The following is a 26,662-nucleotide window of genomic DNA, read 5'->3' as shown; positions in this document are numbered from 1 at the left end:
TGCACAGCCAGGGTGCTGCATGGACGCATCAGCCAGTCACAAGCTCAGTTGCCCCTTTCTGAATGTATAAATGCAGGGTTTGGGGTGCAGGCAGTGTGGTCCAGTGGGTAGAGCCTGAGCATGTGCTCTCAGCATAGATAGTCATGCAGGGGCCGGGCGTGATCTCCTTTTTGGGTATATGCTAATGTGCAGGAGCCATTGGCAATGTGTGATCGTTCCTTGTTTGAATGATCCTTCTCTTTATTACAGCTAGGTTCTGTGCGGGCTGCCCAGAGCGGGCATGCAGCAGCCAGAGCCCCAGGAAAAACTGTGCTTGGTTTCCCCAAACTTCATCTTGGGTGCCCCTAGCAACCTACAATGTCAAGCTGGGACATGAGGCAGCAGCACATCTGCCCTCTTGAATCCGTGTGTGTGTGTGTGTGTGTGTGTGTGTGTGTGTGTGTGTGTGTGTGTGTCCCTCCCTCTAGCCCCTTTTTCAGGCACCGAGTCCCCATGGGAGGGAAGAGGACTCTGCTAGAACACTGGACAGCCTCTGCTGAGGCACACAGGGGAATGGACAACTCCCTTGAACCTTCCCCCATGCATGTAGCCTGCACATCCATAGGGCTGCTGGCCCTCACTAGTCCCTACAAGCAAAAGCCTGTTTCCCACAGATGAGGGCCCCTAGGAGCTTGCATGCACTGTATCCTCCTGGTGCACTTCCATTCTCAGGCTGGCAGCAGAACGAGGCCTTGTCAATGGAGCCCTACCTGAGAAGGAGCCTAGCAAACAGAGCAGCAGATCCCGCATCAGTGCCCCTTATTATTAGATCCGTCAATGCTGGGGTCCTCCACACCCCACACAACACAGGGAAGACACGGCCCTTGTCCCAAGCAACCATTTCAGAATCACTCCAGACCAAACCCTGCTCAGAGTGCTCCAGGGCAGGGCTGGCTGCCTGGCAGGATGAGTTTAATCAGGGCTGGGATGGAGCCTTGTTCAAAGCCCCGATGCCTGTGGCCCCAGTATGGGCTGGGCTTGGAGCCTTCTCCCCCTGGGCCTTCTCCCCCCGGGAGGCTCCCTAGCTCTTTCCCTGTGAGAGGTCAGTATTGCACCTGAGCAGCACCCCATGGGGAGAACCCCTTTATACCGGGCCTGTCGGAAACATTTCCCAAGTCTCCGGGAGTGTGTACCAGGAAGGGTCATTAAAGGTGGATTTCCCCCCTCCCAGGATTGTCCTAGTAAGGGCACTTCCATAGCCCTTCACACAGAACCGCTGGCTCAGCTCTTGCGTGGCCAGGAAATATGAAGAATACCCCTCATGTTACAGGTGGGGAAACAGGCACAAGACAATGATGTGACCTGCCCACAGCCAGTGGCAGAGCAGACACCAGAACCCCACACTCTAGCTACTAGGTCACACTGCCTCTCTTCCTCTCGCCCACCTCTGGAGGAACTCCAGCAACACTAGCTGTTATTCTCCAGGCTGTTGTTCAAAGGGCTCTCATTAGAGTTCTTGGAAACCTCACACAGCCCAAGTGTTGCCTAGGTGACACGGGAAATTCCCCCTCCCCAACCTCAGGCTTCATGGCTGAGAAGACAGCTTCTCTGGAAGGGAGCAGCGTTCATGCTCCAAGACATACCCCTAGGAAGTGTCTGAGCAAGGCTCCTTTTGGGGTGCTCACATCTTTCACCCCACTGTCCCCCTGCATTCTTTTCCTGCTCATCGGAAAGGCGATGGAAGGGCAGCCTAAAGCCGGAGAGCAGCTCTTCATAGCTAAAGGCTTGCCCCAGTCCAACTCCGGCCCCTGACAATATGCCAATTAGACTAAAGCTGCTTTTTCTATTTCAACCATCAGTCAGTGTTCACGCAAACTAGAGCTGAGCACACACTGGAGAAGGAGGAACAGCCAGTCAAGCCCTGGGCCCCACTAGAGGGGTGCAGAAGCCTTCTGCCAGCCTTCTGCACAGAGTGAATTTCATCTTCACTGAACAGACAACAAGTGCAAACCGATTCAGAAAGTGAAATAGTTACAGGAAAACATTTGCCCCACTCTAAAACAAGCCCTGATTTCTTCTCTAATAGCTGGGGATGTATTAAGAATCACAGTGTATTTAAACAGATCTGATAGGAAAAATCCAGTCGTTTGGTTCCTGCCCTCTACAGATGATTGAAATTTAACATACATAATTTTGCCCTGAATTTATCATTCCTTTCCGCTTGGAGTCTAAAGCTTCTTCATTTCAGCCTGCTCTAGTGGGTCCTTCTGAAAAAACACCTCTTTCTTTATGAACATCTAATTCCTAATAACCCCCTCCCCCACTGCGTGGTTGCCCTCATTTAGGAACTTTTTTCCCAGCATGCCTTTCTGGGAGCTGGCCTTTCACATTTGGCACAGGCGAGCAGCTGTAGTTAATCTCGAACTAGTTGCTGCTTAGTGTTTTGGTCTGTCTTCTAACTGGGTAAGTCTTTGCTATATTTTCCCCTTTTTATTTCTGAGGTGCTGATTTCTTCCCTAAAGTAAATATTATCTGTAAAGGCTTAACTCTCTAGTGTCAATACTGGGTTTGAACTACTTAAATAGCCTGGCTCTACAAGTTTGGGGTGGGGTGGGGGATCAATGCATTATTTTTGTAAGGGAAATAAGTGAGCTCTGGGCACTTTTTTCTGTGTGTCTATGAGAATTTGAGAACCAGGGTCTTTGGCTGGCTAGTAAAGTTCCCATGGCAGACTTTGCAAGAGGAAAAGTTTGTCCTTGTGATTTTGGCTGAAATATCTCCCCCCCACCCCTTGGCTGTTGTGCCATAGTTGGGTGTTACCCTCCACCCCAGAAGTGGCTGAACATTACTGGTGCTGTCTGTGTATGGTACATGGTGTGCTTAAGGAATCCTCCTATATAAAAGGCATGATGTAAAACAGGATTATTACTCCCTGGTGATGAGAATGATGAACTGGATGTAAATAGTTTGTAGTGCTGGAGATTTTCTCAGAAGGCAGCTTCTTTAGGGATGGGAGGCTCGAGGATGAGAGTCGAAGTGCAGTGAACCGTCACCCTGACAAATGGCATGGCTGCTTATTTGTAATGACTGCCCCAAAACAGTACTCTGTGCTTTCTCTGAATAATGGTTTAATAGCACACCAAGTGTGGCTACTGGCCTATTCACTCTACTTTAGAAGGTGCAATTGTCTTTGCTGGCATAAATTTCCCCCCTCTGCAGCCTTTTATTAAATTCAGGCCGCTTCTCTCTCCTGTTATGGTTGACAAGCAAATTTCTTGCCTTAATTCATGACTCTGTTTTCAGATGAGAGGGAAAGCTAGGATCCTGGCCATTAAAGGTCACTGGGAGTGTGTGCAAGACACATGTTGGTTTGGGTAATTAACGTTCTGCCCCCTTGCGATTCTCTCCCCCCTCCCTGCCCCCCCGAAATTTCTTCTCCAGAAAACTCTGGTCTCCCAATCCAGGAGTGACTCTGCATTACAGTTGATCGGTGACTATTTGGAAGTAAAACGTTTGCATGCAGCAGAGAACTCAACCGGTGTTTGAGTTGTAAATGAGGGGGGGATGAGAGGAGGGTGGAGTTCCACTTTCTATTGACTGAATAAATGACCTTGTTGGGATAAATGAACTAAGGTCTGTATTATGTATCTAAATTTGGGAGCATGGAAGGTGTGTGAGATGCTGTTTATAGCACAGAGCATAACACAAGCTTGAGGGTTTGGGTAATATTTTCCATGTTATAAAAATACTAAACATTTACATTTCCATTTGCTGTTAAACAACAGCTCCATTCCACCCCAGAGGGAGCTACGTTTCAGACCAGGCCCAGTTCTGTTCTTTTTTGGCCTGCTGAGGGAGTTCCTTTATTCCTGAAGCAGTACCATTGATTTCAAGGACAGAAAGGGTGGCCCAATTTGAGCCTAGTTTTCACAACACTTTGCGAGTCTTTGTGCTAATAGAGGCTGTAGAAAGGGAAGAGATTTTCTACTAATAATATAGCTTTCCCATTTTAATGCTTTTTCAGGCTGCTTATTTATAAAACAATTTATTACAGGCAAGTGCTTATATACCAGGGAAATTGTATTCCTAGGAGCCTCTTGATAATTGGGCCAATTGCTTAATTGGCACATTTATGTCTCCATTGAGGTAAGCCACTAAAGAGGTTTCCCGTTGTACTCTGCTAAGCCTCACGTCTGCCTACACACCACCAGTGCTGCTAACTTAATAGTCCAAATGTTTATTATTCCTTTTATTTTGTCGTTTATCTCGTTGTGTTTAGAATTGTTCCAGGGCTGCTAGTGCCACAAACACAAAAGCAAAGCATCAAAGCAATATGCATCATCGAGCGAACAGTGTGGAACTCCGAGTTCTCATATCTCCAGCTGCTCTACGCCTGGCTTGCCTCCCGCAACAAAGGGCAAACCTAATAAACCTGCCGCTCGGTCATTCTCTGCTGTGGTGTTGTGCCCTCTGCTAGGGCACGTATTCAAGGAACGGGTGCAATCTCTATGCTGATTCTCCTTGGGACCACAGCAACCGTTAACGGACATTGGGTAATCTGCCCAGTAAAAGTAGAGGTGCTGATATGTGCAGTGCTCAGGGACCACATTGGGGTGGCCTTGTGGTTAAGACCCAGGACTGGGCCTTGGCGAAGCCGAGTTCAATTTCTAGCCCTGCTACAGTCTCCTTGGGTGACCTTGGGCAAGTCATTGTGGTAAATTTGCAAGTGCCGTGGTTGCGTCTAGATTTCCCCAAGAGCAAATGCCTAACAGGCCAAGCTCTTTGGAGAACTGGCCGCTCACTTAGCTGCCTCTGCGGGAACTGAGCTTTTTGGAGAATCTGGACCCGTTTGTGGGGGCCGAGCATTTGAAAATCTGGCTCCTGACGTCTTTTTTTAAAAAATGTGAGTAGTAAGCCTATCGCACGTCCCGGGGGTGTTCACAAGAGAAATTCCCTACCGGCTGGGAGATGCTGGGGTGCCCGGCTGCTGCAAGATGAAGTTTAGAAATGTAACCAATATCCAGCAGCTGTACGGGAGGCAGCTGCCAGTAAAGAGCAGATGCTTTTATTCAGGGACAGTCAGCAAAGAGGGAAGAGGAAATACATGGTGGGAGAAGGATACAGCTGGGGGTGGCAGTAGACCTATCGGCCCCGACTGAGCTTGGGACTTCATTGTGCAAGGTGCTGTACACCTTAACACAGGGAGTGTTAATGCCATTCCCATTGTATGGGTAAGGAGCTGAGTCCCAGAGCGATGATGTGACGCAGGAAGGAGAGTGAATCCAGATCCCGGTGCTTTAACCCCAGACCTTCCTTCCTTAGTTAAACTAAAACTTGCTGCTTTTAAAAAAAATCTAGTGATGGTCAAGTACTTACATAAAACACCTGATCTCTTTTGGTCAGTTTCATGCATCGGGACAAAATGTGTTTCTAGCTAATGGGCAATGCATCATGGGGCCTCTGAAGGGAACAAAGAAGCCATGGAGGGTTCTGTTTGTTTTGCCCCGTAAGAGGTGAAGTCGGCTGGAATCACCAGCCTCCCCCTCCCGGCAGCCCTCTCTTTGAATCGGCTGGAGTGTGCTCATTGTGCTCTTCTCTTTCAAAGTCACTGGTGCATGGTGTGTTGTGACTGAGGCTTTGCTTGTATCTGCCTAGCAAATGGAAAACAAACACGCTGGAATAAAAAAAAACCAAACCCTGAAATGACTGCACACATCATAACTGGGGAGCGATCAATAGTCTGTAAACTGTAAACAGATGTGACAGAGACAGAAAATATTGGGAATAAAAAGCCAGACTGAGTGATGGTTGGCATGCTAGGCCCGACTCCCTGCCCCCCTTCCCCCCGCAAGGTGCAGCTCCTCAAGGCACATTCAGTAGCTGGAAGAATCAGTCAAAGTTGGATGCTTTCCTTTGGGTTATGGGAGGTGTATGTGCGTGGGGGAGAAATAAGGGATCTGATGTCTCCTTCCCTGAGCGCTGCTTGACTGAAAGCGAGCATGGATCCTGTGTGTCAAATGAGTTCAGACTAGGAGCCAACCACATGCTAAGTGCAGCGAGTGTTTCCTTTACATGTACACTGCAGCTGTATTTGCTCTTTAAGTGAAGGCCCGAGCTACAGAAGTAAGTGCGGAGCCACTCTGAAGGGAGCTGAGGCCACGTCGATTGGAATCTCGTTCCAGTGGGTGAGCGATGATTGAAGAGACTGAAGCAGTGGGCGGATGAACCCATTCCCCACAGGACTTTTGGCGTCAAACCATTTATGAACTGCAGGGTACTGTGGAGCAGAGCTCTGAGTAACCCTGTGCACGTGTATAGGGCTTTCATCCAGGCTGCCAGGGAGGGATCAGAACTATTTTATGGAGAGAGGAAACTGAGGCACAGAGCTGTGACTTACCCAGAGTTGTGCAGTGAGCTGATGACAAAGCTGAGATGAGCTTTTCAGGGTCCTAATGTGCCGAGCCTTGCATGGGGGCGGAAGGAGTCTTTGCTTTTGAGCAGTGCCTGTCTCGCTCTCTCTCTTGCTCGCTCCTTGCTATGGAATTGGGCTCCAGATTTGGAGCTTTCATTTGCAAACAGTTTTGTTTCTCAGCCTTATCATTTTGTGCCAGAATCAACAGTCTCTGGAGGGACAAGAAGGAAAAGCTGCAGGAAGTGTGACAACCTCATAATTAGAACGAGGGTGTGGTCCAGCTGGCTTCAGTTGGTTATTTAATCTTTAGCAAAACCTGCTGGGTGTGGGGGCAGAGCCTGGGGCCCTCTCTAATCCAGGCTCTGGGTGCGCTAGGGGCTAGCAGGAGGAGAGAGAGAGGCAGGGGAAGGTGTGGGGCTGAAGGACTGCCAGGGAAAGAGCAGCAGGATACGCAGAGTGGGGGAGGCATCCCCTTGGAAGGGAGGTACTGAATTTGGACACACAGGTTGATGCAATAAAGACCAGTGAATCTCTTGAGAACTGCTGGCTCTCTGGCTGCCTTCTGCTCCCCGTTCCTGTGGTGGGCGGGTCCTGGACCCAGTGAGTACCTGCTGGCATAGCTGCTAAAATAACCTGACGGATGTGAACCAAGCGTAGTGGTGCAGCAATTTCTGCCTGTTAAGGATGGCTTGGAAAGCTGCCCCATTTGTCCAGGTTGAATGTTAACTCTGGAACCTAGTGACAATGCAGTGTCAACATTCTTAACACTTCCACGTCTGATCATTTTAGCAGAAACCTTCAGCCAATGTCCTTATTCTGCAGTTCCAAACTAATTCTCCAGGTGCCAAAATCCGTAATTACCCCCTGTGCAGCACTGGCTAGCTGTACTACGAAGTTCCGCTTTCTTAGAAGCGTCAAGCATTGGCCGTGGCTGGAAGCAGGATACCCGCCTCGATGGCCCAATGGTCTGAGCCGCTCTAGCAAATCCTGTGTCCTCTGTCTGAAGCTGAGCAGTGCAGTGATCAGATGGCTGTGCCGGTGGGTGTGGAGCAGAGCCCCAGAGTTCAGGAATGACCCTTGCTTTGCTGACCCACCCAGCGCGGCAAAGGTGCAGCTGGCACTGCTGCCCAGACAAATGGCTGGATGTAGAAACCCCAAATGACCCCTAGGGTGGCAATGACACCAGACCAAGAAGAAGCTTCTCTTCTCCCGCCTCCCCAGCTCGTTGTGGGGTCTCATTAGGGTTGCTGCCTTTGCAAACTTAAACGGTTGCTTTTGGAGCTGCACTTGGTTTTGCTCGCATGGAACTGATTCTTTGAGCAGCCGCCAAGTCTGACTCCTGTGGGAGTTAGTCTCTCAGCAAAGCATTAGAGACGTGGCTTTTGAAGTGGGATATGTGCACCTCTAGGGCACGTGAGCTTTCGTCAGGGGGTACGTGAGAAAAACCCCGGTAACGGCGGACAGAGTATTTTATTTAGTAAGACTCGGCCATCTAATCATGGGGATAGTATGACCCTTCTCAGATGGGAGTACGCGGTAGACTATGTTACGTAGCCTTAAAAAGTTTGAAACCCGCTGATCTAGAGGAATGTGATTTCCTCTGACCAGCTGGCTGGGGCTCTCTCTCCACGGAGCGCAGCACATCTTCGGTGCAGCTTTTAACCACAAAATCCCAAGCGCCCTCGGCACCAGTCTGCCACAAAACAGAGCGGAAGCAAACATTTGCCTACATCAAAATGTCACGTGCCAGTATCTCATTATGTGGCTGTGCAGCACTGCCCTCTGTTGGGTTTGGGTGTGGGGGACGGTTCCCTCCACAGGCCAGGCGAGAGGGGGCAGTTCCCCGTAGCTCAGGGAGCAGAGGAGTCTGTGTGTGGTTTAGCCGGGTGAACGGAGTTCAAGGCCATATGCTGTGTGTTGCTGGCAGATAGACCTGGGGCCTACAGAATGTGTGGCCACAGGGAGTGGCATGCTCCTGACCCATGGTGGTAAGGAGGGGACCATTTCAGTTAAAGGCCTGGAAGGTAATGGTGGGCTGGGAAGTGTAGGCAGTTTGTTGCAGGGCGTGGAGCCTTTTGCATCCCCAGTGTCCATCCAGCCCAGGGTGGTGGCTGTCCACTGACCTGATGGGAATGGATCCTGTGACCGCCTCACCAAAGCCGCCATTGTAGCTAGCACTAAACACCCCACTGACACTCGCAGCGAAACTGCCGAGGATTGGCTGGGCCACAGCGTGTGAACGAGAGGGGTGTCCCCCCAGCTAAGCACTGAAGCATGTTAACAGGGGTTAATGTGTGTGGGGGAAGCTAGCAACGCCACTGCCCGGGCTGTGGATGAACAGTGCTTCTGCCTCTAAGGGTCTGTCTGTGCTTCAGTCAGAGCTGTGATTGCAGCCTGTGTCGACACATCCGAGCTAGCTTAAAGCAAGCTGGCTTCTGTACCAATAGCAGCGAAACCATGGCCGCGTGGGCTACCTACCCCACCGCAAGCCGGCCAGGGGGGTGGATCCTTACTCAGTGGCCAGCCTGTGCTGCTGCAGCTTCATTGCTGTAGGTACCTGAGCCAGCGAGAGCACAGCCAGCTCCCGTGTATCAAGAGGTGCTGCGGTCACACCTATGTCTGCACTGGATTCAGAGCCTTCGGCTGCTATCCCGGCCCCTTTGCCAAGCACTAAACTGGGCTCGGGTCTGATCCCACCGAGGTGTGTGGGAACGTCGCAGGAGGGGGCTGCCTTGTTTCATGACTTATTTCCATCAGGGAGCCCAATTTCCCCTAACCTGGAGCTGTTTTTTTAAAGAAGCCTCTGCTGCCTCAGGCTTTTCTAAGGCCAGCAAGTGGCAGTTGTGGCGCCGCCGCCCTCCCCCACCCCTTCCACCATCTGGTTCCTCACTGCACACTTGAACTCGCCTCCTGGCTGCAGCAATGTCACTGATTCCACAGCCGCAGTAAATGCTGTAGATAAGGTGTGATACTTAGATGGCCTCTTGGGATTAGAGCATTTAGAGATTCCCAGGGGCCATCCAAAAGGAAATGAAACTGCCTCCCTGAACCTCGGAGCAGGGGAATGCACAACAGGGGCATGTTGCCATCTGCATTCCCAGTTATCAAAGAGGGGCAGGAGAGGAGGATGCGTCTGCCCTTCCAGCCCGTATGTTTGCTAAATTCTGTGAAACAAGCAGCTTTCTGAATGGCTCTGCTGCAGCTCTGCCAGGAAGCTGCTGCCTAGGATGGGGGAAAGAACCGAGCTTCAAATTCCATCACCGGTTGGGGTGCAGAGGGGCTTTGTGCTTGTAAAAGGAGCTAGTTAAATAAATAAACAGTCGCTCCCCTTGGTCTCCCCATGTTGACCCAATGGTGAGAAGCAGCTGGAGGAGTGGTGGCCCATCAGCCCCTTGGGCTAAACAAGAGGAACAACACAGCCGCTGACAATGCAGGCATAACCATGTGTACGCACAGCAAGTGAGTTATAAAATCAAATAGGCCAGGGCCGATGCGTGTTTGAGAACCCAACGCTGCTGCTGAGTTAAGCGATGCGAGAGCACTGGGTCTGCCAAGTCCTACTGACCTCCCACAGGCTGTCCGAGGTGCTCACGCTGTGTAGCTACCAGCTCTTTGGGCTGCTCTGGCAGTGTGCTGAGTGCCCCCGCGAGGTGCTGAGCAGGCTCGATTGCGACTGGTGTCAGAGTTCAGCGCCTTACAGGATCAGGCCCTCAGATGCTCCCATTGTAGCGTTTGGTGTGTCTGGGCCATCACAGTCTGTTCACCCACCTTTATTAGTCAGACATTGGTACGACCCAAGCTTTGTTCATACGTGTTCACAAACAGCCAAGTTGAGTGCCAAAGCCACGATTCCATGTGATCACAAGACCGGCTTCCTATCACAACAGTCCACTTAGCGTCCGCTATCTTCCTTGATGCATCGATCCACTGCCCAGTTCTGGCTGGTGCATTACTCTTCTGCTAAATGAAGTGATAATCTGCCTGTTATGAATCCCTGATACCCCCATAAAATCAGGGTTTCTCTCTGTCTGGTTCCCCAAGGGTGCTCTATTTTATCTGTTATTTTATAGGTCTTGTCTGGGGCTATAGGGTCTATGTACTTATCCCCATTACCCTATTGTCGGACAACCTGTGGGGTGTGGCAGGGCTCTTACGGGCACAGAAGTCCTTTGTCCAGTTCTGGGTACTGCACTTTGGGAAAGATGTGGACACACTGGAGAGAGTCTAAACAGGGCCAGCTCTACCAAAGCCGCCCGGACTGTGCTGCCCCAAGAACGAACAGAATGCCGCCCCTTAGCATATGCCACCCCAGGCATGTGCTTCCTCCGCTGGTGCCTGGAGCCGGCCCTGAGTCTAAGGAGAGCAACAAAAATGAGGTTTAGAAAAGCTGACCTGTGAGAGAAGACTGGGGATTAGGTGGGACCGGATAAGTTTTCAAATCAAGACTTATCAGGTCTCATGTATAAAGAGGATGGTGATCAATTGTTCTCCGTGTTCACTGAAGGCAGGACAAGAAGTAATGGGCTGAATCTGCAGCAAGGGAATAGATATTAGGAAAAATGAACTCGAAGGGTCGTTAAGCTCCGGAGCAGGCTTCTAAGGGAGGCTGTGGAATCCCTGTGGTTGGAGGGTTTTTAAGAACAGGCTGGACAAACACCCATCAGAGCTGGACTAGGTATTCCTGGTCCTGCCTCAGTGCAGGGGCTGGGCTTGACACTCGCGGTCCCTTCCAACTCTGTTTCTGTGCTCCAGTTTTACAGCTGGGGAACTGAGGCAGGGAGAGATTAAGTGACTTGCCCAGGACCACAGAGAGTCTGCAGTGGAGCAGGGACATGAGTCCCAGACCGGCACCTGAATCGCTGGCCCATCCGTCCCCTCCATTGTTTCCCACATGCAGTGATGCCTAGCCTGTAGGAGCAGCCGTAGCTAGGACACCCCAATTCTGTTGGGTGCCAACCCCCATCTCGCCCATGTGCAGAAATCAATACAAGTCAAGCATCAATAGTACGTCTGGCCCAGCGGAGAGGCTCCTCATTAGATGTGAGCAGCATGCAGGATCCTGCCGGGGATAAGGAGAACAGAGCCCGTTAACAATCAGATCAGCCTCTTCCATATCTAGCAACTCTGATCTGAAATCCGCTTGTTAAAGCTCCTGGGGCCCCTTAGTGATGGCCGATGTTATGCAAATGTGAGCCCATTACCATTGATGGCGATTGGTAATTGGCCTTCACACAGTCACAGCTATTGTTTAGGTTACAGCCATCTTGGGTGCCATTGCGCTATCACTGCTGAGCGTGAGGGCCGCTGGGCTAAGTGCTTGCAGAAAGCCCAGGATCGGTGGGGGCCATCTAAATCCCAGCTCTGTGTAACAAGCTTACCCCCCTGTGACAACTCATGCTTAAAACAAGCTGAATAAATCTGCTAGTCCGGACAGCACACATCTAATTTAGGAGAGCCCAACAGATGGAGGAGCAGTGTGTGTCTAAGTAATGAGGTGAGGTAAAGGAGATTCTGGCTTCTCACATTTTCCTTTCTTCCTAACTGCTGGGTTTTAGTGGTGTTGTCTCTCTTGTAACTGAAGCCGGCTTTTGAGCAGCAAACCTGTCTCCAAAGCTCTTTTGGCCTCTCTTCTCCAGTGGAGAAAAGGATTTTGCCCCTAATGGGGAATCTCATGGGGCATTTGGCTCCCTCCCAAGCAGCGCTGCTGACCAATGAGCAGAAATCCTACCTTAGGCTCAAGTCTAGCCTAGAAATATGAACCATGTGGTGTTTACACATGAAATTCAGGCAAAATAGCCCCTAGGGCTCTGCCTCGGCTCACAAAATCTAGGCCTGCACACCAGTGGGAACTGGCATGTTCTGGTGGTCTCTCTGGAGCTGTGGCGGGGGTGTATGAACAGCCTCGGAGAGACGAGGTGGGTGAGGTAATATCTTTTATTGGATTGACTTCTGTTAGTGAGAGAGACAAGCTTTTGAGCTGCACAGAGATCTTCCTCAGGTTTCACCAGCAGAAGCTGGTCCAGTGAAAGATATTGCTTCCCCCACCTTGTCTCTCTAACATCCTGGGACTGACCCGGCTATAACAACACTGCATACGACATCAGTAAGTGCTTGGCAGGGACAGGGTTACCAGCAGCTCTGCCCTAGGTGTTCCTTCTGACTGCTAGAGCTGCCGCAGACCCCAGCTGTAAAGGGATGGATTAATCTGAAAACCGTTTCCTTTCCGTGCGGGAGTAATAGGGTCCAGAATTGATCTTTGCAACTTTTTGGGATGAATCCTGCAAGCCGGACCGTGGCCAAGCTCCTGATAAAATCCGTGGCTTCGGTAGATCGAAGGCCTGTTGATTTTTGGTGTGAGCTGAGGCTGCTGGACACCCCAAAGGGGAATTTTCTTGTGGTATTTCAGGAGCTGTATGGAAAACACTTTGCAGGATTTCCCCCCATCCGCTTCCTGGAGCCATCCACTCCCCCTTGCTTGCTTGTTGCTTTTAGTTTTAGGTACAGTGGTCATAACTGGGAGAGACCCTGGCAAACATAACTCCCTCTGAGCTACCATGACAAGGGTGGGCATGTGAAAAACATTAGAGCCTCCAGGAGCGACCACCTGTCCTCCACTGTGGAGAAAAGCCTCCTGAGTAGCCCAAAATCCAATATCTCCTGTGCAAACAAGAGTTGGCAGGTCTTCAACCATTGATCCAAAGCAAGGAAATAGCAGCTTTTAGCAGCAGCCATTAGGCCTGAAGACGGTAATCAAATCCCTAACCATTTCCAGAGGTGCCCCCTGGAGTCCCAGAGAGGGACGTGATTTCCATCCTAACACTGGCTGTTTCCTGTTGCCTGCCATTAGGAATGTAAGCAGGTAACTCCTTCTCCAGTTTGCCCTTCGTTACACTGAAAACTCTCCCTGGTCTGGCTCGCAGGACGCCTGCTCTGTTTTGTGAGCGCTGAATTCGGTTGATTGCTTCACTGGGGGATGTTCCATGAACTGAGGCGAGCCAGCCATGCTCCGTAGGTTCTGTCTCTCTCACAGAGTCTCTGGGCTTGAGTCAGTGGTGGTAACGAGAGAGAGCTCGAAGTCTAAGGAACAGTGACACCAAATGCACCCAAAGACATGCGGAGCAGCGACCGGTGATGGGTCCTTCAAAGCTGTTGGCTAGCTCGGTCCCCTGATCACTGCAAGAGTGCAAATAAAAGGAGTGGTGCTTCTGCTGAAGGATCGCCATGAACTTTACAGAGATTAACGAATTAAGCCCCAGGGATCCTCTGTCCGTCTACTCTCGTCCCAGCCGAGGATCAAGGATTTGCAAACGGAGAGGTGATGGATGCACTTGCTCAATCCGTGCATGCGCACAAAGGGAAGAAGGGAGCAGAAATGGGAGGCAGGGATGGGCACAAGGATGTGCTGCTCCTACACCAAACCATGGCTGGGGTCACTGAGACGGGAAGGACATTAACTTTCCTCCCAAGCTGCAAGGAGCATTTAAAAGCTCAATGGGCTGGAAATCTCCCCATGTCCCTTATTGTCACTTCCTAGGCGGAGCCTGCACACAGCTAGCTATGGGTGGGGATGGTACATCTCCTGTCTCAGGCTCCGCCGGGCTGTGCAGAAAGCCACACCGTAAATGTGCTCCCTTCCATCCTGAAGAAGAGATGCTCTCTGGCTCCCAGGGAAGAGCTGCCTCTACCCCACCCTTCAGTGAAGCTGCTAGTGATGGCTTGCAACTCACGTGCCCTATCACAGGGGCACCTGGCCCCATTAACCCCCGTCAGTGCAGACTAGCTCTTTCAGAAATCCTTTGTCCAGCATGCCTTTGTTACTGGCCCTTTAAATTAGGCAGCACCCAAGCAGCTGCAACCCTACAATAGCCATTCTGCAGGTTGCATACATAGCTGCTGCTTACTGCATCTCTCTTCCAAATGCCTGGGTGCCATTTAACCTCCCTGTGACTGGGGACCAGGGGAGCCAGCTAAGTTCACTGAAGCAGGGTTAACTGCAAAGAATGGGGCAGGCAATCCTCAAAGATGGTGGATATTCCAATACTTAGATTTACCAAGACAGCCCAAAGCAGCTTCTATTATACCTCACTGGTTACTCAGAAGCCAACAACACAATTCCCTTAAAGTAACCCAGCCTCAGACCTCCACCCAGACACCCAAGTCAGGTATGAAAATCTTATTTCATCATATAAAAAGGTTCGATCAGACACATTTCCTCCCAGGCTAATGAATATTCTGGACCTTTCCCGAATACACACTTACAGACAATTCTTACTAACAAAACTAAAATTTATTAAAAAAGAAGAGAGAGAGAGAGAGAATGGTTAAAAGATTAATATACATACAGACATGAGTTCAGTTCTTGAGGTTCAGATACATAGCAGAGATGGTGAGCTTTGTAGTTGCAAGGAGTTTTTAGAATTTAGTCCATAGGTTATAATCCAATGACCAATGTCATTCAGGGTGTTCCAGTTCAGGACTGGGATCTCATCTTGCGACTCCAACTTCCCCTGATGAAGCTTAAGCAGATCTGAGATGATAGGATAAAGACCCACGTGTCTTTTATACAATGTTCTAGCATCTACTTGACCAAACAGTCCTGGGTAAACAATAGGCAATCAGGGTGACTTTGAAGTGGGTCCATCGTCGGTACTTCGCTACACGAATTAACATAAGGCAATTGCCTGTTCTTCCACCATTCCCCGATTTGCTGTACGTTTCAAAGAGAGATGAATACAGCGACATCCTGTTTACAGTTCATTTAAATGTTAAGATGTTCTTTCTTTTGATCTCTGAATTAACAGAATACAGCATAGACATTGATTACATTGTTGACCACTACTAATAGGTATGTAAATACACAAACATTATCTCCCCATATGGCTTTGAGGGCTGAATTTGAGTCATTCATTCTGCAGGACGCGTAATCCTTTCTGGTCATGCGTCACACCTCCTGCTCTCCTAAGGAGACAGTCAGCGTGAGGAGATGTCCTACTTCCCCTCTGATGGGTCTGGGCAGGTGGCCAGACACACACAAAGTGTTAATGCTGCTCAGGGGAAATATGGCACTGCAGAACAGGGTTGGAGAGATGGGTTGGACTAAGCAGAAGGTTCCTGCCCTGGCATGCCATGGGGTGGGTTGGTTTGGTGCTGATAACGTGCTTGGTGCTGTACAAGGCACAGGATGCAGATGAGCCCTATGTTGAAAGGTTCATAATCGGAGACTGGCCTGACGGAGTCAAGGATGTGCTGAGCAACAGAGGAGGGTGCAGCCTAGGGTGTATTTTTCTTCCCTGTGTAATTCCTAGGAGGGGTTAGAATGAGGAGAGCTTGGCTCGGCAAGCTGGGCCTGGCAGGTCATGCTGTGCCAAGGGGGCTGCGTGGGAAGGGATGTAGAAGGGAGCAGATGAAGGAAACCATCAGGTTGTCAAAATTTGCCTTGTTGCCAGAGCATAGAGGCCATAGGGGATGCCTAGAAGGCAGTCTGAGATGTAGGCTAGGGCAAAGTTGACTGGGGCCTTTCAGCTAAGGAGGAGCTGGTGCGGCGGGTGAAAGTGGCAGAGATTCCCTGGAGAAGTTGTTTAACACAGTTCAGGCTTTATGTTGCCATGGAGCCCGTCAGTGTGGGAGAGTCTCCTCTCTAGGGGAGGTCCTGTCAGCCTAGCAGGGTCTGGGAAAGAGATGCTGGGAGGCAGTTCAGATGCACAGGGACTCCACAGGGACAATGCTGGCCTCTGGCCCTGAGATTCACTGGTTCTAGGGTGTAACCATCCAGCTCCCCAGTCAGTGCCATCTGTTGGAAACCCTTAGGGAGATTCCTGCACCTTGTGTGATATTTTTCTTTCTTTCTGCTGTGTGTGTGTGTGTGTGTGTGTGTGTGTTGGGGGGGGTTGATCTATCTCTTGCAAGCTACTGTTTTGTGCTGTTTGACACTTATTCAATATCTCATTACATGATCCTGTATTTAGACTCCAAACCTATGAATTGTATAGAAAATATCTTCCCTTCTCAAGAGCGAGGGCGGTGTTGTCTGGTGCCTAGAGCACTGGCCTGGGGTCAGGAGACCTGGGTTCTTTTCCTGGTTCTGCCACAGACTTGTGTTGTACTTGGCAAGGCATGTCCCTGCTCTGTGCCTCAGTTTCCCCATCTGTAAAAGAAGGATAATGATCCCCCTCCTCTGTAAGACACCTAGAGACGTAGGGCTGAAAAGGCCTATGAAAGAGCTAAGTATTCTATGCAAATGCAAGGTTTTTTTTCTTTAACCAGTGCTTTAGCTGCATTTTCCAAAGACACAAGCTTGCATGTTTTTCCTACTCTATATTTTTGAAAAACCTAAACAAAGAGGATTGTTTAAACACAAAAGCTGGTTGAATTTGCAGTTTATTTTGGGATCACATTTCAGCTGCCTTTGTAAAAATTAAAAAGCAATTTATTTTTCTTGTCATTTAAAAAAACACCACTCCCCCAACTGTTGGTTGCTGTGAAAAGGAGTTAAGGCTGTGGACAATGCTGGCAAATTCAGGATGGTTAATCAAACTGGTGGGGTAAGGGAATACTAAATGCCCAACATATCCATTGCCCAGCCTAGGGCAAAAGACTACACTCATCACGTTCGCTTCCAGACTCTCTATCCTCATGACTTTTTACATCAGGCAAGAGTCCTGCACAGAATGAAACCTAGAACAAAGGAAGGAACAGAAAGGTTCATTCAGGGAAGGAAGGTTGGAGTGCAAGCCCAAGATCTTGCAAGCCCAGCCTTAGACTACATGGGGGAGGACTTCCACCAAAGAGATTGGTACTAAAATACTGAACTAATGTCTGTCCCATCCTGGTACTGCGGACTTCTCTGCTGTTGGAGGTGCTGCCTTTTGGATAAGAGGTAAAATCTTGGCCACTAGTTGTCGTTAGGACCACTGAATCTGTAAGCAGGAGATGCTGCAGCTTCAAATGTGTACGGTATCTTTGTACTAGACTGCAAGGTACTGTAGTGATACTACTATACACTGTTAACAGTGCCTCATCCCAGAAGTAGCTGCATTTTAGTGGTATATTAAGTGATTCAGGTTATATACATGGTATACAAGTTTGTAAAGCTTTTTGGCTTCCATTAGGATGCAGGACTCTCAATTAAATGTAGGGGCCATTAAATTGCTATATATCATTTTGTCTCCACTAGTCCTAGACCCCACACATACAATGCGCTGAGAACTCCTCAGCTGGTTTTCTGAGGCTGACATCCCTTTCTTACGTTGTTTGGTCCCAGGATATGAGAGACAAGGTGGGTGAGGTAATATCACAGAGCTCTGTGGAGCACAAAAGCTTGTTTCTCTCTCTCGCTCACCAAAAGAAGCTGGTCCAATCAAATATATATTGCCTGACCCATCTTGGGTCTCTCAGCCTCTTCTTCAGATTGATCAGCGAACAATTCAAATGGAAGTTGGATCTCTCAGGCCCATCCCTCCCCCTCTTTTAGAGGGGCTTAAAGTACTTTGTATTTTTCCACTTGATTTCCACCCTCTTCTCCCCCCCGCCACCTCCTTTTGAGTGGAGTGATAATTAATATGGCTGCTTTTGGTTTAACATTAACTAACGGAAGCTCCCTTGAGACTTTAGTGCACCAGCTTCCGTTCTGAGAGCAATGGACTTGGGGAGCAGCTGGCTAGCTTTATCCTGGAGGCCAGCAGGGGGAGCACCCACCATAGTTTTATGGACCTCAGCGGCGGCTTGATGGGCTTTTTCTTATTTCAGTAGGAGATCATCAGCGTGCTTTAGGCCTAAAATGTAAGTAAAGCAGGGGGTGTTTCTGCACGTTTCTAGTTAAAAACAACGACCTTTGCACACTAAGGTTTTGGTGACAATAAGAAGATAAACTACAGCGTTAGACCAGATCATAAATGATCTGGAAAAAGGGGTAAACAGTGAGGTGGCAAAGTTTGCACATAATGCAAAATTACTTAAGCCCAAAGTGGACTGAAAAGAGCTAAAAAAGGAACTCACTAAACTGGGTGACTGGGCAACAAAATGGCAGATGAAATTCAATGCTGATAAATGCAAAGTAATGCACATGGGGGGTGATGGGTGGGGGAGAATAAACCCAACTATACATACAAAACAACAGGATCTAAGTTAGCTGTTAGCACTCAAGAAAGAGATGTTGGAGTTCTCTGAAAACATCTGCTCAGTGTGCTGCAGCGATCATAAACACCTAGCGGTGTTAGGACTGTTAGGAATGAGATAGGTAAGACAGAAAATATCATAATGTCACTATATACATTCATGGCATATCCCACACCTATGGAGTGCAGTTCTGGTCACCCAATCTTAAAACAAATATTAGAATTGAAAAGTGCAGAGAAGGGCAACAAAAATGATCAGGGGCATGGAACAGCTTTCATGTGAGGAGGGATTAAAAGGATGATTAAGGGGGGATGTGATCGAGGTCTACACAATCATGAAAGGTGTGGTAAAAGTGACTAGGGAAGTGTTATTTACCCCTTTGCATACCACAAGAATGAGGGGTCACCCAATGAAACTACTAGGCAGCAGGTTTAAGACCAATAGAAGGAAGTACTTCTTCACACAACGCACAGTTAACCCGTGGAACTTGTTGCCAGAGGATGTTGTGCAGGCCAAAAGTATAACTGGGTTAAAAAAGAATTAGGTAAATTGATGGAGGAGAGGTCCATTAATGGCTATTAGCCAAGATGGTCAGGGACACAACCAGTGCTTAATTTGTAATGAAAGAGGTGTGGGGGCTCCAGCCATTTTTTTTATCTTCATAATTGAGGTTGTAAACCAGAGGTGCTGGGGTTCTGAACTGGGGCTCAGCCCTGCCACCAATTAACCACTGGACAAAGCCCCAGGCTTTGCTGTCCCTAAGCCTCTGACTGCCAGAAGCTGGGACTGGACGACAGGGGAGGGTCACTCAATAATTGACCTGTTCTGTCCGTTCTCTCTTATGCACCTGGCACTGGCCTGTCAGAAGACAGGCTACTGGGCTACATAGACTGTTGCTCTGAGCCAGTGTGGCCTGTTCAGAGGTTAAGCAGTGATTTTTAAATGCCTTGTAGAGCCCAAATGTGGTGACTCCATGCTAGTGCATGTGGCCCAGGGACTGAAATGAACTACAAACAAAAGGGAAATGGCCCAGACCAGTCATTGTCCAAGATGAACTAAGTGCTAAAAGCAATCAGCAGCGGGTCTTTGGAGATATTAGAGTTAATGATCAAGGCTATTTGCAGCTGATGAGTAGGCATGAATTGAACCCTGAAGTTATACAAACCTGACCCTGCAGGGACCAGCTGCAGGCCCTAGCACAGGGCCACCACTGCAGGCTAGAGTGCAGGATAACCCAGCTGGAGCTCTGGCATGTTGCACAGCAGCTTCCTGCAGTGGCTGCCCATGGAACAGGCTTGGTAGGGGCAGGGAGGGGACATTTGTAATGGAGATTTTAAAGTTAGCATGAGTGATGCAAGGTGGAGTGTAGTCCTTCCTCCTCCCCCCTCCCCTACGAGGAAGGCTGAGACACCCATGATCAAAAGGTAGGCAAACAGATGGGCTAGTAGGGGCAGCACCCAAAAGGGAGAGTGTGTGTGTGTGTGTGTGTGTGTGTACACGTGTGCACACGCATACACTTTGTCTTGTCTACCCCACTCACGTGAATCCGTTCCTGGTGTGAAAATCCTGTAGAGCACAACAGAGTGACGGTCTCTATATAGAATTGGGAAACCAGCCTGCAGAATTCCCTAGCAGGGATCTCCTCCTCTAGCCAATTCTGTACGACTGTTTAGAAATCCTGTGGAAAGGTCACTCTTCTCAGTTACATTTTTAGAGTAATGTCTATAGGAGCCTATTTAATGTGTATAAAACCCCTATTGGACTCATTCCTATTACAACGGTATTAGTTGTCCGTAAGATCTGTCTTTGTAACTATTTATGGCCACAGAACACATACTCTGTAATTGTCAGTCAGCCATAGACATGCAGTCAAAGTGTTCATGTTCACAACTCTTGGCTTCAGAAATGCAGATTTCCACCCGGTGAACTAAACAAGAGCAGCTTCAGTCGGTCACCCAATAGAGGTGGCGCGTTATACACGGACAGGTGTGACTCTTCAGTAGAGGGCACAGAGCGGTTGTGTACACGCGAGTTGCGCCAACTCAGAAAACAAAGGAGTCCTGTTACAGCCTCTTTTGTTAGGCTGGATCTCATTTTTTACCAATTGTCATAATCTTCCTAGGCCCCTCTGTATTCCTCTGTCCTCACAGAGGAGGCCCCTCTGTCCACAACACTCCTAACATCCTGGAATATCCTCTTTTAAGGCAATTAATTTTTAATATAGGCAGCGCCTAGAAGCTCCATGGTGGATCCAGGACCCTGTTGTGCTAGATGCTGTCCACGCACGTGATGAGATCCTCCCTTCCCCAGAGGGTTTACAGTCGGTGTTCTGTGTGCCCTCTGCCACATCCTTTAAGTGGTTAAAAGTGGACCTGCTATTCACTGAACCCCACAGCTGCTGATTAGACACCTCTCCACAACTTGTCACGTTGCTGGCATTCTTAACCTGTGATCCTCCGGCAAGTTTTCACTCTGACCTCTCCCTTTCCTATGCCAAATTCAATTATTTTTTTTCCAGCAAGTGGAAGCCACTGCTTCAAATTGTTAAGTGTTCCTGTAGTGCCTGATCCCCACGAGCCTAGTTCTGCTGCCCGCTAATGGGGATACTCCTTTAGCTCCAGCAGTAGAGCCCTCTGCTTTTAGCATTAAAGGTTCGGGTCCCAGCCCTGCCATTAGCCAGTCATACCTCACTTTCATGTAATGCTTTTCATCAGCACCTCTCAAAGTGCTTCACAAAGGAGGTCCGGATCATTATCTGCATTTTACAGGGGAGGAAACAGCAGAGAGCGGAAATGACTTGCCGAAGGTCACCCGGCAGGCCAGGGTCAGAGCTGGGAATAGAAGCCAGGTGGCCAGAGTCCCCTGTTCTGTTTTCTAGACACACACTGCCTCCCAGTGATAAAAGGGTCGTTGCACAGGGTTTTGTGAGGTGCTGCATCAGAGCTGTAAAGTCCAGCTCTATCGTATCCATAGCGCTCCCTTCATCTCTTAGCTTTCTCCAAAACAGTGATTCTGATTCTCGGGGGTGATTTTTTTGTTCTTTAGAAATGCATCCTGTGTATTGTTCCTGGTTCCATTACCCTCTAGTTGCTTACACAAATGTTTTTGTGCAAGATTCCAAGGTATGATATAGATAGTCTCATTCATTCAAGGTCAGCTGCTTTTACTGGTGCTTCAAAGTATCTGGTGCAAGGAGCAATTTTTCTAAAGACTTTTTTTTTTATTGTATTCAGTACAAAGAGGCCCACAATTCAGCAAGTCCTACCAGTGTCAAAGAGCCACCTCCACCTTGTAAAATTGCACATAGCATTGATGTAGATAATGAGAATGTGTATAAAAAGGGAAGCTTTTAAAACCTGATTCCTAGGGTGCCACCTGTCCATTTATGACGGCCTAGTGGTCAAAGCCTTAGGGGGCGCTGTATCTTCCATAGACTCAAAACAAAGTTAAGTATCTCATGTGTCTGTGGATACAGATTAACATGGGTACCCCTCTGATACTTCTCATCAGGGTGGCTGAAACAATTTGTACAGAGGGGGTGCTGAGAGCCATTGAACCAAACTGCAAACCCTGTATATGATGGAAACCTCATCAAGCCAAAAGAACGAGGAGTACTTGTGGCACCTTAGAGGCTAACACATTTATTTGAGCATACAAAGCCCACAAAAGCTTATGCTCAAATAAATTTGTTAGTCTCTAAGATGCCACAAGTACTCATCATTCTTTTTGCTGATACAGACTAACAGCTGCCCCTCTGAAACCTGTTCCTTCAAGCCAGGGGGTCTGTCAGCACCCCGAGTTCCAGCACCTGTGTATCTCATTGAATGAGTCGCACTCGTGACTTTCTCTGGCTGTTTCTCGAACCTGGTTCCATTGGTGTTCAGAGACTTTAGGGTCTCTTACAGAACAGCCAGACAGTGCAGAGCAAGTGAATTTTACGACACCTGACCATAGGCCACAAACATAGGAGGCTGACTCTACAGCCTTGACTACACGGGTATCTTCTGTGTAAATCTCCTGCCACTGCCCTACTACCGGTGCCACTCCACTATTGGTTGCAATAATGGAAGGGCCAACAGTTGCAAGCAGCCATTGACATTTTTATCACTATGTCTAGATCCAGTCTGAGCTCCAAATCTAGCCAATAGGGACTGGTAAAATCAAGCTGAAGAGGGCCCAGTAATCCACTTGTAAAGTGGGAAGAGTCCTTCTCCCTGCCAGTCCCTCAGCTGGTGTAAGCTGGTGAGGCTTTGCTGACTTTTAATGGTGCTTTGGTGCTTGTTTAGACTGACTGGACAGCTCTCCTTGTCACTGCATGTAGTGCGAACCTGCAGCCCTGCCACAAACTACTACTGCCATGTGCCACGTGTTAGGAAACTCTTCCTTAAAACAAGTTAAGTCAGCCGGCCTGGACAGGGTGCAGGTAGCTCTCCCCCAAGGAATGCTTGGAATATCCAGCATGGTGGTTAAAGTGACCCTGTCCTCAGGGGCTTTCAGTGGTAGCTTGCAGGTGAAGGAAGCCTGGTGGGGCACGTCTCTGGGACCTCTTGCTTTCCAGGTTAATCCTAGTCTGACCCCTGCTTTTTCAGCCCCCTCTCTACTGAGAGCTGGGGCCTGCCCACAGTCATTCCTGCTCTTTGCATCCAGCAGAGGGGGTCACTCAAGTGCCTCCCATCACTCACTGCTTTCAAGGGCTGATGGCTCTGCTTGCACAAAGGGACTGATTAGCTCCAAGGCATTATTCTGATAACATGGAACTGCAGCTGCTGGGCAGCACCCGAGATGCGCTCCCCCAAAGCAAAAGCGAGTTCCCTGCCCTGAAGAGCTTACGGTCTGGGTGTGCATAGCGTGGTGAAAGGGCAGAGCAGGCAGGGGAGCTGGCCTTGCCAGCAGGTTTCATGGGTCTCCAGAAGTTGTTGGAGGAGCTGGCAGGGGACGGGGTTGGTGGTGTACAGCCTGGTGGCTGCTTCTGTTCCTAACATAGGTGGTGGCACGAAGACAGGGATGCGGGCACAAGCCCCGTAGCGAGGAGAGCAGCTCGGTTGGAGATGCTGGCGGAAGGGAAGCAAAGATGTAGGCAGGAGCATGGCTGTGACCAGGAGAGGTCTGAAGGGTATGTAGATGCTGGGTGGGAGGCAGAGGTTCAAAAGGAGCATTACGTGACCAGGGTGGGCGTTCTGGGCAGCCTGGAGCGGCAGCGGGATGGGGCAGTTGGAATAATCAAGATGCAGAATTCACAACCCATATAAAGATGTGACCGTGCCCACTTCGATGCTCCCTTGGGATCAAAGGGCCACACGAAAAAAAGAGAAGCTGCCCATCAAGGGCTCCCAGGTGCCAGGTTTGGCAGGGATCGTTCCCTCCTGGCTACCAGCCAATGCAGCATCTCCCTGGGCAAGCCTGGGCCCACCAGAGAGCAGCCGAATTTCTGCCCCATCCCTTCCTAGCCCTGGGGCCATCTGCACGCTCCGGAGTCCCTGCTACAACAACCCGGGGGAAATCTCTTCCCTCCCTCGCTGGACTCCATCTTTGAGCGGTTCTGCCCTACTTCAGCAGCCAGGCTCGCTTCCCCGCCGAGCCCCGCCAGCAGCCGCTCCCTGCGTGCGGATTCTCGGCGAACGGGGGCGGCGCTGCCCTGCCCTGCCCCGCCCGGGCAGGGGTGGAGAGGGGCGCGGAGCTGCCAGCTGCCCTGGCCCGGGGCCGGGCTCCTTCGCGCCCTGGGCTGCGCTTGTTTGTTCTGGAGCAGATGTAAACGCGGGTCCCCTGCGCCGGGAGGCAGAGCAGATGGCGAAGGCTTCTCCCGACGAGCGCAGGGCCCCCGCTGAGGCCAAGCCCTGAGGCCCCTGGAGGGGAAGGAGGGGGGGTCCCGGGGCACGCCCCCCCACCCCGGGTCGCTGCCGAAGCCAGCCCCGGGCCATTGTGGCAGCGGCACCCGCCGCCTCCTCCCCGCGCCCCGCAGCCTTTTGTGATGCGGAGACTGGGGGGCGATGACCAGCCCCGCTTCCACGTCACGGTGCGAGTGAGACAAAACAGGAGCAAAGCTCGGGCTCGCCGGCACTGAGCTCCCTCCCCTCGCGCGTCCGCGCCCGGCTCCGAGCCGCCCAGAGGCCGGGAGCGCAGGGCGGCCGGGCAGGGGCAGGGGCAGGGGCAGGGGCCGGGCGCGCTTTCCGGCCCGGCCGGGCGCTGAGCCCCCTGCCCTGGGCTCGGCACTTCAGCACCGCGGAGAGCTCCCCGCGGCCGGCCCCGGGCATGGCCAGCGCGCAGCAGGGCGAGAAGCAGCTTTTCGAGAAGTTCTGGAGAGGCACCTTCAAAGCCGTGGCCACCCCGAGACCCGAGAGCGTCATCGTCGCCAGCATCACCGCCCGCAAGCCGCCGCCGAGGTGAGGCTCCGGCCGGCGGGGAGAGGCTCTGCCGCCCTGGGTCAGAGCGAGCGGAGCCGGCCCGTGGCGCTCGCTGGGGCTTGGCTGGAGTGGGGGAGCCAGCGTCCGGCAGGGCAGGGGGGTAGGTTGGGGTTAGCTCCCTGGGAAACTTTGCCTAGACTCCGCCTTGGTACTAGGGTGACCAGACAGCAAGTGTGAAAAATCGAGGCTGGGGTGGGGGGTAATAGGAGCCTATATAAGAAAGACCCAAAAATCAGAACTGTCCCTATAAAATCAGGACATCTGGTCACCGAGCTGGTACCGGCAGGGAGGGGGGCGAGCAGCCCGGGGCATGTGAGTGCTTTGGTTTCCTAGCTCGGCTCCGGTCTCTGGGGCAGCCAGGGATGGAAACTCATCTAATATCTCCTCCTGCTGCTGCGATCCGGAGGGGGAAGGCAGGGGAGCGCTTGGTGCCAGGCTGAGGTCTGGGTCTGGGTCACTGTCCGCCCCAGTGGAGTTGGCTGGTGGCCGCACGGGGAACCAGACTCGCTGGGGTGGAGGTGGAAGGGTCAGGCGAGCTGCTAGTCCGTTGTTGTGGCGGGGTTTGAATGAAAGGAAACGGGAGGAATAAGACCAAGGACCTGCCCTGGAGGAAGGAAGGTCGGTGGCGAGGGAAGACTGAGCAGGTGGGAGGATTTAGCACTTGCTTACAGGGGACACGGTCAAAGTTGGATCATTTCAAAATTAACCCTGAGCAAAGTGATTCCTGTAATGAGCCCTGTCCTGCTATTTCATCCCAGCCCCAGCAAGTCCTTAGCTCTTCTAGAAGGGAAACAGCTCAGGTGAACTCCTGCTCCAAGCTCCTAAAAGAGGCAGGGATCCCCCAAAGAGCTAGTGTTTCCAGAGGAGCTCCAGCTGGCTGAATGCTGCAAGGACTGGTGAACGTTCAACCAGCAAGCTCTCCTTGGGGTCTGCGCATCCTTCATGGTCAGGCCCAGTACAGACAAACAAGCACAACTGTTCACAGAAATGTGCACAGAAGGCTTAAGCATCACAAATGTTCCTGCAAATCTGTATTCCCCTGGATAGTAGCCCAGAGCCTTCACCTTGTGCTTTTGGGAGTCATCCAATCATTGTTCTTAATAATACCATGTGACTCCACTGACCAGTACCACCAGTAAATCGTCTGAAGCAGTGGTCCTGGTGAATGCTGGAATATATTTGCATAGCACATTGGTGGGGGTGGGGGGGCCTCCAAGTCTTGAAAATCCAAGTCTGGTTCCTGATAACTTGCAAACAGGAAACTAATTCCCAGTGGCTCTCGATTTTTCCAGACAACTGTACCCCTTTCAGGAGGCTGTTTTGTCTCCCGTACCCCCAAGTTACACTTCACTTAAAAACTACTTGCTTAAAAATCAGATATAAAATACAGAAATGTAACAGCACACTAGTACTGAAAAATCGCTGACTTTCTCATTTATGCCATATAACTATAAGATAAATCAGTTGGAATACAAGTGTTGCACTTACATTTCAGTGCATAGTATATAGAGCAGTATAAACTAGTCATTGTCTGTATGAAATTTTAGTTTGTACTGACTTCGCTACTGCTTTTTTCTGTAGCCTGCTGTAAAACTAGGCAAATGTCTAGATGAGTTGATGTATCCCCTGGAAGACCTCTGCATACCCCCAGGATATGTGTACCCCTGGTTGAGAACCACTGCTGTACACCACCCCCTGCAAACCAGTTCACTTAACTCTAATTCTGAGTTTATGCTTAAGTGTCCCTGTAAATTTT

At 50.3% G+C, this 26,662-nt stretch overlaps 1 protein-coding gene across 5 annotated transcripts in view; it reads left to right on the top strand.

Moving 5' to 3' along the window:
- SRRM4 (serine/arginine repetitive matrix 4) overlaps window positions 1–26,662 on the top strand; it is a 194,911-nt gene that overhangs the window by 34,886 nt on the left and 133,363 nt on the right. For 2 of the 5 annotated variants that reach the window (XM_039505392.1, XM_039505391.1), the window contains exon 1: window positions 24,514–24,885. The exons of 1 other annotated variant lie outside the window; for it this stretch is intronic. In XM_039505392.1, the coding sequence (XP_039361326.1) occupies window positions 24,755–24,885 (131 nt within the window). In that variant the 5' untranslated portion in view covers window positions 24,514–24,754. Of the gene's footprint in view, window positions 1–24,513; window positions 24,886–26,662 lie in introns of those variants that run through there. 2 more of the 5 variants (XM_039505396.1, XM_039505397.1) reach the window with 2 other exon arrangements.

This window comes from Mauremys reevesii, linkage group 18, assembly GCF_016161935.1.
Source record: "Mauremys reevesii isolate NIE-2019 linkage group 18, ASM1616193v1, whole genome shotgun sequence".
NCBI lineage: Eukaryota > Metazoa > Chordata > Testudines > Geoemydidae > Mauremys > Mauremys reevesii.
Note: the sequence above shows the minus strand (reverse complement) of the source record. Positions and strands in the feature narration are given on the sequence as shown.